General features: G+C 40.4%; 1 protein-coding gene across 1 annotated transcript in view; it reads left to right on the top strand.

The window, feature by feature from the left end:
• Positions 1-18,153, top strand: part of LOC115482132 (glycine-rich cell wall structural protein-like) — a gene marked incomplete in the record, with an annotated part of 302,370 nt that overhangs the window by 167,102 nt on the left and 117,115 nt on the right. Inside the window, 5 exon segments of the mRNA XM_030221707.1 lie at positions 3,308-3,340; positions 5,044-5,076; positions 9,831-9,863; positions 11,563-11,595; positions 16,345-16,377. Of these exon segments, the coding sequence (XP_030077567.1) occupies positions 3,308-3,340; positions 5,044-5,076; positions 9,831-9,863; positions 11,563-11,595; positions 16,345-16,377 (165 nt within the window).

Raw genomic sequence — 18,153 nt, 5'->3', positions numbered from 1 at the left:
AATGACTGCCAGTAAGGTCTCAGACCCAAAATGGACGCGTGGCAATTTTGACTTTGCCGCACGTCCATTTTGGGGGAAAAAAAGGCCTTTTTCACAGGCGCGCTGAAAAATGGATTGGCATGTGCGCAAAACCCATGCCTACACTACTACAAGCCATTTTTCAGCGCACCTTAGTAAAAGGGCCCCCGCAGTGTTTCCCAACTTCTTCAAGCCAAGTACCCCCTAAGTCAAACAAATTTCAACCGAATACCCCCGACTTCTAATCAGCAGAGATTTTGTAATAGACATTTTATTATTAAACAGTTAATTAACCTGGCAACATATATAACACGTGGAGGGGCATAATCAAACGGCGCCAGCCATCTACATGGGCGACCATATTTGGCTGGTGCTGCAAAGAGGTGGACCCGACCGTATTATTGAAAAAGATGAGCGGGAAACTAGCTTTCCAAAACATTAGTAATATTAAGACTATCAGAAGACACTTCTACCAAAGAATTGCCAACAGGCAAACCAACACGTCTAGGATCTGACAAGTAATATGTTTTATGTAATGGTGGATGTCCAGAATCAGAGTACTTAAATTTTTCTTTAAAAAACCTATAAAATAAGTCTTTAGGGGTAACAGTCAAAATTTTAGGAAAATTCAAAAGTCACAAATTTAAATGTCTAGTGAAATTATCTACATTTCCTATTTTGCACTGCAACATAAGTTTATCTTGAACCAAAGTTGTCTGAACACTCTGAGACTTCTGAATTCAAGAGTCTAATAAATTCAGCTTATCTTCAACACCTCTTCACACTTGGCAATTCTTTAAGCGAGCTGCTGAACTTGAGAGAAAATTCCTGCACATACTTTGTAGATGGAGTCCAGTGCTGTCCAGATGGTATAGGGTCACCTCAGAGGGTCTCATCAAGGGAGGGACATTTGGAATAGCCCCTTCTCCCAACATACCCTCTACCGAACCTCCGCATGACTGAGGGACTAGACTCCCTTTCCTCAGCGTTGTTTCTACCACCAGCACTTCCTGAGGAGTCCACTGATCATGTCAGGCAAAGTAAGCTCCATGATCTGGCGTGAGCCCGACACCAGAGGGTTTCACAGTTGCAGAAGAGGTGCCAGTCCTGCAGGGCTGAGCGACTTTGCTCCAAAGGCCCGAATTTTCCTTCACCAACGGGCCATCCGATATGCCTTGAAATGAAGGTCACAAAGGCAGTAATCGCTACCTGCCGAGCCGAAGAGGAGTCTTGCTGCAACTGGACAGAAGCCACCTGCTTCCCCCTCCTCTTCAGCATCAGAAAAATATTACAGCCAATGAAAGGTAAGGGGAAAATAAGATAAGGCAGGAGCAGATCCACCAGCATCCTCACTGTGCGGTCAGTTGTTTAATGTACTTAGGACAGAATAGGAACATGCAGGGCACACTGGGGAACACCATATCATCATGTTCCTGTCAACTTGGCACCAAAACCCAGGGAGAGGGTATAAGAACCCCTTTCTTGAAGCTGTTATCAGCTAGTTGTTATCTGACTGGAGTGAGATAACTGTCATCAGCTGGATCTGAGTCTACATGATGAAGACTCATTAATCTGTGGTATCACCTTCCTGCCTATTCTTGCCCAGATGGGAAGAGCAACTTGCTGCCTGAGTTTCTGATTCACCATCATCACCCAGTTCCTGACTACTGGGGATCTAGTATTCATGAGTTATCATCTGTCAGGTTGAACTGCTGTCTCCTTGGTGCCTGGTAGTGCTTGGGGTGTTAGGTATCTTATTAATTTCAGGATTAGGCTAGTGTGTGCTATCTTTACTTCCTTGATAGGTACTTAGCCTACTGTACCATCATCTGAGTGATAATTCAGAGTCTCTAATTAAATTTGCTATTTGCTGCCAATTTTGCCCAATAAACAGCTCTGCAATATTTTTATAATACTGTTGTCAATTTACATGCCCAGCAAATCACACAAAATACCAATGGTTTAACTATCATTAAGGATTTGTTAAGTAAGGAATATGGCTTTGTGCATCCCATAAAGGAACTTACTAATGATTTGTTTAGGGAATTAGATGGTGTCATTGAAACCTCATTAAGTGCCAGATACCAACCTATCTGGTATCCCCAGGTGTCATTAAGGAAGCATTCAGTAAAGTAGCCAAATGCAATCTTAAACCTATCCAAGTGCAGCTTGCCCATCATCTGGGGACAGCTATCCCATTATATGTCAATGTAGAAAGAATGGAACTTTCCTTTGTGCTAAGTTTGCCTTTTATCTTATCTGATAATGCATAGCAGCTGAAACAGGTACTTAATGTGGGGTCTTGGCATATTATCATGACACCCCCCTGCAATACCTAGTATCTAAACTGGAGATGTGTCAGTTTGTTCACCCCTTCAAAGAAATGTAATAGATTGGTGAGGCAAGATTTCCCTACACTAAATCCATGTTGACTTTGTCTCATTAATCCATGCTTTTGAATATGCTCTGTAATTTTGTTCTTTATAATAGTCTCTATCATTTTGCCCAGCACTGACGTCAGACTCACCGGTCTATAATTTCCTGGATTTCCTCTGGAACCTTTTTTAAAAATCGGCATTACATTGGCCACCCTCCAATCTCCTGGTACCACGCTCGATTTTAAGGATAAATTACATATTACTAACAATAGCTCCGGAAGTTCATTTTTCAGTTCTATCAGTACTCTGGGATGAATACCATCTGGTCCAGGAGATTTGCTACTCTTCAATTTGTCAAATTGCTCCATTACATCCTCAAGGTCTATAGAGATTTCATTCAGTTTCTCTGACTCGTCAGCTTTGAATACCATTTCTGGCACCGGTATCCCACCCAAATCTTCCTCGGTGAAGACCGAAGCAAAGAATTCATCTAATCTCTCTGCTATGGCTTTGTCTTCCCTGATCGCCCCTTTTACTGCTCGGTCATCTAGTGGTCCAACCGATTCTTTTGCCGGCTTCCTGCTTTTAATATACCTACAAAAAATTTACTATCAGCGTCATAATCGAAAGAGAAGGACGCCCATCTTCCGACACAAATCTGATCTGATATAGGATATCATTTTATGTGTAAACATATGATACCATTTCTTTGTACAACAGATAACACAGGCTGCTTCCTCCCCCTGGGAACTCAAAATGGAAAAGTTATAAAATAAACAACAACAACAAAAAAGATTGAAATGAAGTCTCACAGTGTCATGGAGCTCTTTTCTAACACTGCTGTTGCCTAAATAAAAAGAATGTGCTATTCTGTGACCTTTCTGTTTTCTAAAATCTCATCTCTCTTTTAGGGTGGTGCTCTTGCTCCTGGAAGTGGCGCTGTGGTAAGTCCAAATTTCGTTTTTCATATTTTTTCTTATCAACAGTTGCCAAATTAAAAATTGTATTTTCTCTTTCTTACCAACAATAACCTCCCTTCCACTAGGAAAAAATCAGAAGGCAGTGTGACTGTGAAGAAGGCTGACTAAAAGTATTTACAAGTTTATTCAATTTATACGTATCTAACAATACAAATAAATAGTGAAAATATTAAACTCTATCTTCCCCGATATTCAAAGATATTTAAACTGACAGACACGGCCATTGGCTGGTTAAATATTATATCATGCCTAACTACTAATATTCAGTGAGACATAACAGGTTATCTCCGCTGAATATTGCCATTTTGCGCCTAGCGCATAACCAGCTATATTGCATTACTTATCAGGTTAGTTACTGATATTCAGCGCCTAACTGGATAAGTTTAGTGGCTAAATAGGACTGTATAAATAGCTGTCCTGTCTTTAACCACTAAAAAGCTAACCGGTTAACCCCGAATATCGACAAAACCAGTTAATGTTTTTAGCGGTTAAAAACCACGGATAATCAGAGCCGGTTGCCGGAAATGGCCTGACATTGAGAATCTGGGTTTTATGCCGTCAGCAGAGGGGAAAAGCACTGCCTGCTGCTGGCTGAATATCGGTCCCAATGAACATATCTATTATAAATAACAAGTATATCTCATGCAATTTGTTTCAGTACCACATCAATTAATCATGCAGATAAGTCGTGGTACTTACCCCAGCAGAACATTACCAATGAAATAGGGAGTAGTACTATCACCCCTATATCCCATCACTAGTTGTTCTTCCAATTTCGTCCCCAGTATGTTCCAAGTCTTACCCATGGGCTGTAGCACAACTGGACTGTCCTAGAGGGTCTGTGGTCTACCTCTGCAGCTTTATTGGCTAGCCGCTGAGACTTGCCAGGCCTCCCTCCCACCTGGAAAGACACTGCTCCATCATTCCACCCATGCTGTCTGGTGCCATCTGCTCACTCTGCACTGCTGCTTAAACCTGCAGCTCTGCTCGCACGGCCAGACTCTCCTTCTCGAAATAGGATATCATTTTATGTGTAAATATATGATATCATTATTTTTTAAAAGAGATAACACTGGCTGTTTCCTCCATTAAAATGTAAATGTTCAGGTCAGAATTATTTTTAAGGTTTGTTGTTTATTCATAATACATTGCCTGGTTATTCACCGGAGATTTAATTTTCTTGTGAAGGTATTAGGTTCATCTAAAAAAAATAGCAGTAACACTGTTTGACTTAACTGGCATTTCCTACTTTTTATTTGTTACATTTATACCCCACATTTTCCCACCTATTTGCAGGCTCAATGTGGCTTACAAGGTACCATAAAGGCGTTTGCCATTTCGGTTGATAACAAATACAAGATTGTGTTGTGGTCAAATGAGGTAGAGGTGAAAATCCCAGAAAGGTCCAAAGTAATTACAATCAGTAATTAAAATTGCAATTAACAAGATAGTTCTAATTAGAATGATTCCAACAAAAACTCAAAATAGAAAAGTTATAAAATAAACAAACAAACAAACAAACAAACAAAAAAAGATTCAAATGAAGTCTCATAGTGTCAAGGAGCTCTTTTTTCTAACACTGCTGTTGTCTAAATAAAATGACTGTGCTATTCTGTCACTTTCCCATAAGAAACTGTTTTCTAAAATCTCCTGATTCTTTCTTTTAGGGTGGTGCTATTGCTCCTGTAAGTGGCGCTGTGGTAAGTCCAAATTTTGTTTTTCATCTTTCTTCTTATCAACTGTTGCTAAATTAAAAATTGTGTTATTGGCTCAGACAAATTTTGTTACCACATTTGATCATCAAAACAGGTTCTGATTTGATAATTTATTTTAAGTTTAAAACCATACAAGAACGTAAGACCTTTGAAGTCAGAATGATTGAATATTTTAACACCCAACAGAAAGGACTTAACAAGGATCTGGGGTTCCTAGCCCATTATAAACCATAAAGCTGTATGTCTCTGTTGATCACCCCACCCCTCACCTATCCACACCCATCCTGTTAGAATATCAATGATATGCTTTGATGTCCCCATGCATACCTCTTACCCACCCCCATCCTCCCACCCTGTCAGACTGTTATAGTAATGCTTGAATGTTTTCACTTATATACACTGTCAGCTAGCACATTTGCTTATTTCCGATCTGACAAAGAAGGGCAACCTTCGAAAGATAATCAAGAAATGCATTAAGTTATGTCCAATAAAAAAGGTATCATCTTATTTTCTTTTCCATGTTTTATTTTGTTTGATTTCTATTGATAACAAAAACTCAAAAATGGTATCTTCAGTTATCAATAAAAAATTTGGGGGTCCTGTTTATTAAGCCGTGCAATCATTTTTAGTGTGCATTAAAATAAGTACGCACTAAACGCTAGAGACACCCATAGGAATATATATTGTCTTTAGCGTTTAGCACATGCTAATGTGTAGCACGCATTAAAAACAGTATCACACCCTTAGCACTCTTTAGTAAACAGGGCCCTTTAACTATAAATCAAATTAGAATCAAGAAATAAAATTATAAAATATAAAACACGCACATCATAAAAAATTGAACCAAACCAAAATAATAGGTCAAATTACCATTTTAAAAAATCTTTGAAATGAAATGTTTTGACAGAGTCTCGAAAATGATGATAAGAATGGCATCGTCTTATATCTATTCTACTCTAAAGTAGGTTGGTGGGAAAACAACTTGTCCAATATCTTAATAGAATATATCTATTAAGAGGAAGGTAAACCTAAAGCAGAGTGAAGCAGCTGGAGGAGGATCAGCAAGTAAAAAAAAAAGAACAAGAATTCAAAATACAATAGGGTCAATATTCAGCCAGCCACACTCAACCATTGGTGTTATGTCTGGAAATTCAGTGCTGGGTCATGTCTGGGCTTCAGTGTCGAATTTCCGTGTTGTTTGCAGTGCCGGCTAACACAGGGGCCTTTTTACTAAGCCGCGTAAGCGTTTACGCATGCCCAACACATACCAAAACGGAGTTACCACCTGACTACTGCATGACTCTTGCGGTAATTTCATTGTTGGTGCGCGTCTGAAAAATATTTTTTATTTTCAGACGCGTGTAACGGAAGTGGGCCAACTGGCATTTGACAAGCGTATGTCATTACCGCCCGGATTCTTCACGGCTAAGTCAATGACTGCCAGTAAGGTCTCAGACCCAAAATGGACGCGTGGCAATTTTGACTTTGCCGCACGTCCATTTTGGGGGGAAAAAAGGCCTTTTTCACAGGCGCGCTGAAAAATGGATTGGCATGTGCGCAAAACCCATGCCTACACTACTACAAGCCATTTTTCAGCGCACCTTAGTAAAAGGGCCCCCGCAGTGTTTCCCAACTTCTTCAAGCCAAGTACCCCCTAAGTCAAACAAATTTCAACCGAATACCCCCGACTTCTAATCAGCAGAGATTTTGTAATAGACATTTTATTATTAAACAGTTAAGTAACCTGGCAACATATATAACACGTGGAGGGGCATAATCAAACGGCGCCAGCCATCTACATGGGCGACCATATTTGGCTGGTGCCGCAAAGAGGTGGACCCGACCATATTATTGAAAAAGATGAGCGGGGAACTAGCTTTCCAAAACATTAGTAATATTAAGACTATCAGAAGACACTTCTACCAAAGAATTGCCAACAGGCAAACCAACCCGTCTAGGATCTGACAAGTAATATGTTTTATGTAATGGTGGATGTCCAGAATCAGAGTACTTAAATTTTTCTTTAAAAAACCTATAAAATAAGTCTTTAGGGGTAACCGTCAAAATTTTAGGAAAATTCAAAAGTCACAAATTTAAATGTCTAGTGAAATTATCTACATTTCCTATTTTGCACTGCAACATAAGTTTATCTTGAGCCAAAGTTGTCAGAACACTCTGAGACTTCTGAATTCAAGAGTCTAATAAATTCAGCTTATCTTCAACACCTCTTCACACTTGGCAATTCTTTAAGCGAGCTGCTGAACTTGAGAGAAAATTCCTGCACATACTTTGTAGATGGAGTCCAGTGCTGTCCAGATGGTATAGGGTCACCTCAGAGGGTCTCATCAAGGGAGAGACATTTGGAATAACCCCTTCTCCCAACATACCCTCTACCGAACCTCCGCATGACTGAGGGACTAGACTCCCTTTCCTCAGCGTTGTTTCTACCACCAGCACTTCGTGAGGAGTCCACTGATCATGTCAGGCAAAGTAAGCTCCATGATCTGGCGTGAGCCCGACACCAGAGGGTTTCACAGTTGCAGAAGAGGTGCCAGTCCTGCAGGGCTGAGCGACTTTGCTCCAAAGGCCCGAATTTTCCTTCACCAACGGGCCATCCGATATGCCTTGAAATGAAGGTCACAAAGGCAGTAATCGCTACCTGCCGAGCCGAAGAGGAGTCTTGCTGCAACTGGACAGAAGCCACCTGCTTCCCCCTCCTCTTCAGCATCAGAAAAATATTACAGCCAATGAAAGGTAAGGGGAAAATAAGATAAGGCAGGAGCAGATCCACCAGCATCCTCACTGTGCGGTCAGTTGTTTAATGTACTTAGGACAGAATAGGAACATGCAGGGCACACTGGGGAACACCATATCATCATGTTCCTGTCAACCTGGCACCAAAACCCAGGGAGAGGGTATAAGAACCCCTTTCTTGAAGCTGTTATCAGCTAGTTGTTATCTGACTGGAGTGAGATAACTGTCATCAGCTGGATCTGAGTCTACATGATGAAGACTCATTAATCTGTGGTATCACCTTCCTGCCTATTCTTGCCCAGATGGGAAGAGCAACTTGCTGCCTGAGTTTCTAATTGACCATCATCACCCAGTTCCTGACTACTGGGGATCTAGTATTCATGAGTTATCATCTGTCAGGTTGAACTGCTGTCTCCTTGGTGCCTGGTAGTGCTTGGGGTGTTAGGTATCTTATTAATTTCAGGATTAGGCTAGTGTGTGCTATCTTTACTTCCTTGATAGGTACTTAGCCTACTGTACCATCATCTGAGTGATAATTCAGAGTCTCTAATTAAATTTGCTATTTGCTGCCAATTTTGCCCAATAAACAGCTCTGCAATATTTTTATAATACTGTTGTCAATTTACATGCCCAGCAAATCACACAAAATACCAATGGTTTAACTATCATTAAGGATTTGTTAAGTAAGGAATATGGCTTTGTGCATCCCATAAAGGAACTTACTAATGATTTGTTTAGGGAATTAGATGGTGTCATTGAAACCTCATTAAGTGCCAGATACCAACCTATCTGGTATCCCCAGGTGTCATTAAGGAAGCATTCAGTAAAGTAGCCAAATGCAATCTTAAACCTATCCAAGTGCAGCTTGCCCATCATCTGGGGACAGCTATCCCATTATATGTCAATGTAGAAAGAATGGAACTTTCCTTTTTGCTAAGTTTGCCTTTTATCTTATCTGATAATGCATAGCAGCTGAAACAGGTACTTAATGTGGGGTCTTGGCATATTATCATGACACCACCCTGCAATACCTAGTATCTAAACTGGAGATGTGTCAGTTTGTTCACCCCTTCAAAGAAATGTAATAGATTGGTGAGGCAAGATTTCCCTACACTAAATCCATGTTGACTTTGTCTCATTAATCCATGCTTTTGAATATGCTCTGTAATTTTGTTCTTTATAATAGTCTCTATCATTTTGCCCAGCACTGACGTCAGACTCACCGGTCTATAATTTCCTGGATTTCCTCTGGAACCTTTTTTAAAAATCGGCATTACATTGGCCACCCTCCAATCTCCTGGTACCACGCTCGATTTTAAGGATAAATTACATATTACTAACAATAGCTCCAGAAGTTCATTTTTCAGTTCTATCAGTACTCTGGGATGAATACCATCTGGTCCAGGAGATTTGCTACTCTTCAATTTGTCAAATTGCTCCATTACATCCTCAAGGTCTATAGAGATTTCATTCAGTTTCAATGACTCGTCAGCTTTGAATACCATTTCTGGCACCGGTATCCCACCCAAATCTTCCTCGGTGAAGACCGAAGCAAAGAATTCATCTAATCTCTCCACTATGGCTTTGTCTTCCCTGATCGCCCCTTTTACTGCTCGGTCATCTAGTGGTCCAACCGATTCTTTTGCCGGCTTCCTGCTTTTAATATACCTACAAAAAATTTACTATCAGCGTCATAATCGAAAGAGAAGGACGCCCATCTTCCGACACAAATCTGATCTGATATAGGATATCATTTTATGTGTAAACATATGATACCATTACTTTGTACAACAGATAACACAGGCTGCTTCCTCCCCCTGGGAACTCAAAATGGAAAAGTTATAAAATAAACAACAACAACAAAAAAGATTGAAATGAAGTCTCACAGTGTCATGGAGCTCTTTTCTAACACTGCTGTTGCCTAAAAAAAAAGAATGTCCTATTCTGTGACCTTTCTGTTTTCTAAAATCTCATCTCTCTTTTAGGGTGGTGCTCTTGCTCCTGCAAGTGGCGCTGTGGTAAGTCCAAATTTCGTTTTTCATATTTTTTCTTATCAACAGTTGCCAAATTAAAAATTGTATTTTCTCTTTCTTACCAACAATAACCTCCCTTCCACTAGGAAAAAATCAGAAGGCAGTGTGACTGTGAAGAAGGCTGACTAAAAGTATTTACACGTTTATTCAATTTATACGTATCTAACAATACAAATAAATAGTGAAAATATTAAACTCTATCTTCCCCGATATTCAAAGATATTTAAACTGACAGACACGGCCATTGGCTGGTTAAATATTATATCATGCCTAACTACTAATATTCAGTGAGACATAACAGGTTATCTCCGCTGAATATTGCCATTTTGCGCCTAGCGCATAACCAGCTATATTGCATTACTTATCAGGTTAGTTACTGATATTCAGCGCCTAACTGGATAAGTTTAGTGGCTAAATAGGACTGTATAAATAGCTGTCCTGTCTTTAACCACTAAAAGGCTAACCGGTTAACCCCGAATATCGACAAAACCAGTTAATGTTTTTAGCGGTTAAAAACCACGGATAATCAGAGCCGGTTGCCGGAAATGGCCTGACATTGAGAATCTGGGTTTTATGCCGTCAGCAGAGGGGAAAAGCACTGCCTGCTGCTGGCTGAATATCGGTCCCAATGAACATATCTATTATAAACAACAAGTATATCTCATGCAATTTGTTTCAGTACCCCATCAATTAATCATGCAGATAAGTCGTGGTACTTACCCCAGCAGAACATTACCAATGAAATAGGGAGTAGTACTATCACCCCTATATCCCATCACTAGTTGTTCTTCCAATTTCGTCCCCAGTATGTTCCAAGTCTTACCCATGGGCTGTAGCACAATTGGACTGTCCTGGAGGGTCTGTGGTCTACCTCTGCAGCTTTATTGGCTAGCCGCTGAGACTTGCCAGGCCTCCCTCCCACCTGGAAAGACACTGCTCCATCATTCCACCCATGCTGTCTGGTGCCATCTGCTCACTCTGCACTGCTGCTTAAACCTGCAGCTCTGCTCGCACGGCCAGACTCTCCTTCTCGAAATAGGATATCATTTTATGTGTAAATATATGATATCATTATTTTTTAAAAGAGATAACACTGGCTGTTTCCTCCATTAAAATGTAAATGTTCAGGTCAGAATTATTTTTAAGGTTTGTTGTTTATTCATAATACATTGCCTGGTTATTCACCGGAGATTTAATTTTCTTGTGAAGGTATTAGGTTCATCTAAAAAAAATAGCAGTAACACTGTTTGACTTAACTGGCATTTCCTACTTTTTATTTGTTACATTTATACCCCACATTTTCCCACCTATTTGCAGGCTCAATGTGGCTTACAAGGTACCATAAAGGCGTTTGCCATTTCGGTTGATAACAAATACAAGATTGTGTTGTGGTCAAATGAGGTAGAGGTGAAAATCCCAGAAAGGTCCAAAGTAATTACAATCAGTAATTAAAATTGCAATTAACAAGATAGTTCTAATTAGAATGATTCCAACAAAAACTCAAAATAGAAAAGTTATAAAATAAACAAACAAACAAACAAACAAAAAAAGATTCAAATGAAGTCTCATAGTGTCAAGGAGCTCTTTTTTCTAACACTGCTGTTGTCTAAATAAAATGACTGTGCTATTCTGTCACTTTCCCATAAGAAACTGTTTTCTAAAATCTCCTGATTCTTTCTTTTAGGGTGGTGCTATTGCTCCTGTAAGTGGCGCTGTGGTAAGTCCAAATTTTGTTTTTCATCTTTCTTCTTATCAACTGTTGCTAAATTAAAAATTGTGTTATTGGCTCAGACAAATTTTGTTACCACATTTGATCATCAAAACAGGTTCTGATTTGATAATTTATTTTAAGTTTAAAACCATACAAGAACGTAAGACCTTTGAAGTCAGAATGATTGAATATTTTAACACCCAACAGAAAGGACTTAACAAGGATCTGGGGTTCCTAGCCCATTATAAACCATAAAGCTGTATGTCTCTGTTGATCACCCCACCCCTCACCTATCCACACCCATCCTGTTAGAATATCAATGATATGCTTTGATGTCCCCATGCATACCTCTTACCCACCCCCATCCTCCCACCCTGTCAGATTGTTATAGTAATGCTTGAATGTTTTCACTTATATACACTGTCAGCTAGCACATTTGCTTATTTCCGATCTGACAAAGAAGGGCAACCTTCGAAAGATAATCAAGAAATGCATTAAGTTATGTCCAATAAAAAAGGTATCATCTTATTTTCTTTTCCATGTTTTATTTTGTTTGATTTCTATTGATAACAAAAACTCAAAAATGGTATCTTCAGTTATCAATAAAAAATTTGGGGGTCCTGTTTATTAAGCCGTGCAATCATTTTTAGTGTGCATTAAAATAAGTACGCACTAAACGCTAGAGACACCCATAGGAATATATATTGTCTTTAGCGTTTAGCACATGCTAATGTGTAGCACGCATTAAAAACAGTATCACACCCTTAGCACTCTTTAGTAAACAGGGCCCTTTAACTATAAATCAAATTAGAATCAAGAAATAAAATTATAAAATATAAAACGCACATCATAAAAAATTGAACCAAACCAAAATAATAGGTCAAATTACCATTTTAAAAAATCTTTGAAATGAAATGTTTTGACAGAGTCTCGAAAATGATGATAAGAATGGCATCGTCTTATATCTATTCTACTCTAAAGTAGGTTGGTGGGAAAACAACTTGTCCAATATCTTAATAGAATATATCTATTAAGAGGAAGGTAAATCTAAAGCAGAGTGAAGCAGCTGGAGGAGGATCAGCAAGTAAAAAAAAAGAACAAGAATTCAAAATACAATAGGGTCAATATTCAGCCAGCCACACTCAACCATTGGTGTTATGTCTGGAAATTCAGTGCTGGGTCATGTCTGGGCTTCAGTGTCGAATTTCCGTGTTGTTTGCAGTGCCGGCTAACACAGGGGCCTTTTTACTAAGCCGCGTAAGCGTTTACGCATGCCCAACACATACCAAAACGGAGTTACCACCTGACTACTGCATGACTCTTGCGGTAATTTCATTGTTGGTGCGCGTCTGAAAAATATTTTTTATTTTCAGACGCGTGTAACGGAAGTGGGCCAACTGACATTTGACAAGCGTATGTCATTACCGCCCGGATTCTTCACCGCTAAGTCAATGACTGCCAGTAAGGTCTCAGACCCAAAATGGACGGGTGGCAATTTTGACTTTGCCGCACGTCCATTTTGGGGGAAAAAAAGGCCTTTTTCACAGGCGCGCTGAAAAATGGATTGGCATGTGCGCAAAACCCATGCCTACACTACTACAAGCCATTTTTCAGCGCACCTTAGTAAAAGGGCCCCCGCAGTGTTTCCCAACTTCTTCAAGCCAAGTACCCCCTAAGTCAAACAAATTTCAACCGAATACCCCCGACTTCTAATCAGCAGAGATTTTGTAATAGACATTTTATTATTAAACAGTTAAGTAACCTGGCAACATATATAACACGTGGAGGGGCATAATCAAACGGCGCCAGCCATCTACATGGGCGACCATATTTGGCTGGTGCCGCAAAGAGGTGGACCCGACCGTATTATTGAAAAAGATGAGCGGGGAACTAGCTTTCCAAAACATTAGTAATATTAAGACTATCAGAAGACACTTCTACCAAAGAATTGCCAACAGGCAAACCAACCCGTCTAGGATCTGACAAGTAATATGTTTTATGTAATGGTGGATGTCCAGAATCAGAGTACTTAAATTTTTCTTTAAAGCCTATAAAATAAGTCTTTAGGGGTAACCGTCAAAATTTTAGGAAAATTCAAAAGTCACAAATTTAAATGTCTAGTGAAATTATCTACATTTCCTATTTTGCACTGCAACATAAGTTTATCTTGAGCCAAAGTTGTCAGAACACTCTGAGACTTCTGAATTCAAGAGTCTAATAAATTCAGCTTATCTTCAACACCTCTTCACACTTGGCAATTCTTTAAGCGAGCTGCTGAACTTGAGAGAAAATTCCTGCACATACTTTGTAGATGGAGTCCAGTGCTGTCCAGATGGTATAGGGTCACCTCAGAGGGTCTCATCAAGGGAGAGACATTTGGAATAGCCCCTTCTCCCAACATACCCTCTACCGAACCTCCGCATGACTGAGGGACTAGACTCCCTTTCCTCAGCGTTGTTTCTACCACCAGCACTTCGTGAGGAGTCCACTGATCATGTCAGGCAAAGTAAGCTCCATGATCTGGCGTGAGCCCGACACCAGAGGGTTTCACAGTTGCAGAAGAGGTGCCAGTCCTGCAGGGCTGAGCGACTTTGCTCCAAAGGCCCGAATTTTCCTTCACCAACGGGCCATCCGATATGCCTTGAAATGAAGGTCACAAAGGCAGTAATCGCTACCTGCCGAGCCGAAGAGGAGTCTTGCTGCAACTGGACAGAAGCCACCTGCTTCCCCCTCCTCTTCAGCATCAGAAAAATATTACAGCCAATGAAAGGTAAGGGGAAAATAAGATAAGGCAGGAGCAGATCCACCAGCATCCTCACTGTGCGGTCAGTTGTTTAATGTACTTAGGACAGAATAGGAACATGCAGGGCACACTGGGGAACACCATATCATCATGTTCCTGTCAACCTGGCACCAAAACCCAGGGAGAGGGTATAAGAACCCCTTTCTTGAAGCTGTTATCAGCTAGTTGTTATCTGACTGGAGTGAGATAACTGTCATCAGCTGGATCTGAGTCTACATGATGAAGACTCATTAATCTGTGGTATCACCTTCCTGCCTATTCTTGCCCAGATGGGAAGAGCAACTTGCTGCCTGAGTTTCTGATTGACCATCATCACCCAGTTCCTGACTACTGGGGATCTAGTATTCATGAGTTATCATCTGTCAGGTTGAACTGCTGTCTCCTTGGTGCCTGGTAGTGCTTGGGGTGTTAGGTATCTTATTAATTTCAGGATTAGGCTAGTGTGTGCTATCTTTACTTCCTTGATAGGTACTTAGCCTACTGTACCATCATCTGAGTGATAATTCAGAGTCTCTAATTAAATTTGCTATTTGCTGCCAATTTTGCCCAATAAACAGCTCTGCAATATTTTTATAATACTGTTGTCAATTTACATGCCCAGCAAATCACACAAAATACCAATGGTTTAACTATCATTAAGGATTTGTTAAGTAAGGAATATGGCTTTTTGCATCCCATAAAGGAACTTACTAATGATTTGTTTAGGGAATTAGATGGTGTCATTGAAACCTCATTAAGTGCCAGATACCAACCTATCTGGTATCCCCAGGTGTCATTAAGGAAGCATTCAGTAAAGTAGCCAAATGCAATCTTAAACCTATCCAAGTGCAGCTTGCCCATCATCTGGGGACAGCTATCCCATTATATGTCAATGTAGAAAGAATGGAACTTTCCTTTTTGCTAAGTTTGCCTTTTATCTTATCTGATAATGCATAGCAGCTGAAACAGGTACTTAATGTGGGGTCTTGGCATATTATCATGACACCCCCCTGCAATACCTAGTATCTAAACTGGAGATGTGTCAGATTGTTCACCCCTTCAAAGAAATGTAATAGATTGGTGAGGCAAGATTTCCCTTCACTAAATCCATGTTGACTTTGTCTCATTAATCCATGCTTTTGAATATGCTCTGTAATTTTGTTCTTTATAATAGTCTCTATCATTTTGCCCAGCACTGACGTCAGACTCACCGGTCTATAATTTCCTGGATTTCCTCTGGAACCTTTTTTAAAAATCGGCATTACATTGGCCACCCTCCAATGTCCTGGTACCACGCTCGATTTTAAGGATAAATTACATATTACTAACAATAGCTCCGGAAGTTCATTTTTCAGTTCTATCAGTACTCTGGGATGAATACCATCTGGTCCAGGAGATTTGCTACTCTTCAATTTGTCAAATTGCTCCATTACATCCTCAAGGTCTATAGAGATTTCATTCAGTTTCTCTGACTCGTCAGCTTTGAATACCATTTCTGGCACCGGTATCCCACCCAAATCTTCCTCGGTGAAGACCGAAGCAAAGAATTCATCTAATCTCTCCGCTATGGCTTTGTCTTCCCTGATCGCCCCTTTTACTGCTCGGTCATCTAGTGGTCCAACCGATTCTTTTGCCGGCTTCCTGCTTTTAATATACCTACAAAAAATTTACTATCAGCGTCATAATCGAAAGAGAAGGACGCCCATCTTCCGACACAAATCTGATCTGATATAGGATATCATTTTATGTGTAAACATATGATACCATTACTTTGTACAACAGATAACACAGGCTGCTTCCTCCCCCTGGGAACTCAAAATGGAAAAGTTATAAAATAAACAACAACAACAAAAAAGATTGAAATGAAGTCTCACAGTGTCATGGAGCTCTTTTCTAACACTGCTGTTGCCTAAATAAAAAGAATGTCCTATTCTGTGACCTTTCTGTTTTCTAAAATCTCATCTCTCTTTTAGGGTGGTGCTCTTGCTCCTGCAAGTGGCGCTGTGGTAAGTCCAAATTTCGTTTTTCATATTTTTTCTTATCAACAGTTGCCAAATTAAAAATTGTATTTTCTCTTTCTTACCAACAATAACCTCCCTTCCACTAGGAAAAAATCAGAAGGCAGTGTGACTGTGAAGAAGGCTGACTAAAAGTATTTACACGTTTATTCAATTTATACGTATCTAACAATACAAATAAATAGTGAAAATATTAAACTCTATCTTCCCCGATATTCAAAGATATTTAAACTGACAGACACGGCCATTGGCTGGTTAAATATTATATCATGCCTAACTACTAATATTCAGTGAGACATAACAGGTTATCTCCGCTGAATATTGCCATTTTGCGCCTAGCGCATAACCAGCTATATTGCATTACTTATCAGGTTAGTTACTGATATTCAGCGCCTAACTGGATAAGTTTAGTGGCTAAATAGGACTGTATAAATAGCTGTCCTGTCTTTAACCACTAAAAAGCTAACCGGTTAACCCCGAATATCGACAAAACCAGTTAATGTTTTTAGCGGTTAAAAACCACGGATAATCAGAGCCGGTTGCCGGAAATGGCCTGACATTGAGAATCTGGGTTTTATGCCGTCAGCAGAGGGGAAAAGCACTGCCTGCTGCTGGCTGAATATCGGTCCCAATGAACATACAGTGGTGGAAATAAGTATTTGATCCCTTGCTGATTTTGTAAGTTTGCCCACTGACAAAGACATGAGCAGCCCATAATTGAAGGGTAGGTTATTGGTAACAGTGAGAGATAGCACATCACAAATTAAATCCGGAAAATCACATTGTGGAAAGTATATGAATTTATTTGCATTCTGCAGAGGGAAATAAGTATTTAATCCCTCTGGCAAACAAGACCTAATACTTGGTGGCAAAACCCTTGTTGGCAAGCACAGCGGTCAGACGTCTTCTGTAGTTGATGATGAGGTTTGCACACATGTCAGGAGGAATTTTGGTCCACTCCTCTTTGCAGATCATCTCTAAATCATTAAGAGTTCTGGGCTGTCGCTTGGCAACTCGCAGCTTCAGCTCCCTCCATAAGTTTTCAATGGGATTAAGGTCTGGTGACTGGCTAGGCCACTCCATGACCCTAATGTGCTTCTTCCTGAGCCACTCCTTTGTTGCCTTGGCTGTATGTTTTGGGTCATTGTCGTGCTGGAAGACCCAGCCACGACCCATTTTTAAGGCCCTGGCAGAGGGAAGGAGGTTGTCACTCAGAATTGTACGGTACATGGCCCCATCCATTCTCCCATTGATGCGGTGAAGTAGTCCTGTGCCCTTAGCAGAGAAACACCCCCAAAACATAACATTTCCACCTCCATGCTTGACAGTGGGGACGGTGTTCTTTGGGTCATAGGCAGCATTTCTCTTCCTCCAAACACGGCGAGTTGAGTTCATGCCAAAGAGCTCAATTTTTGTCTCATCTGACCACAGCACCTTCTCCCAATCACTCTCGGCATCATCCAGGTGTTCACTGGCAAACTTCAGACGGGCCGTCACATGTGCCTTCCGGAGCAGGGGGACCTTGCGGGCACTGCAGGATTGCAATCCGTTATGTCATAATGTGTTACCAATGGTTTCGTGGTGACAGTGGTCCCAGCTGCCTTGAGATCATTGACAAGTTCCCCCCTTGTAGTTGTAGGCTGATTTCTAACCTTCCTCATGATCAAGGATACCCCACGAGGTGAGATTTTGCGTGGAGCCCCAGATCTTTGTCGATTGACAGTCATTTTGTACTTCTTCCATTTTCTTACTATGGCACCAACA

Source organism: Microcaecilia unicolor, chromosome 1, assembly GCF_901765095.1.
Source record: "Microcaecilia unicolor chromosome 1, aMicUni1.1, whole genome shotgun sequence".
Lineage (NCBI taxonomy): Eukaryota > Metazoa > Chordata > Amphibia > Gymnophiona > Siphonopidae > Microcaecilia > Microcaecilia unicolor.
The sequence above is the reverse complement of the archived record's forward strand: the minus strand, read 5'-3'. Positions and strand labels throughout refer to the sequence as shown.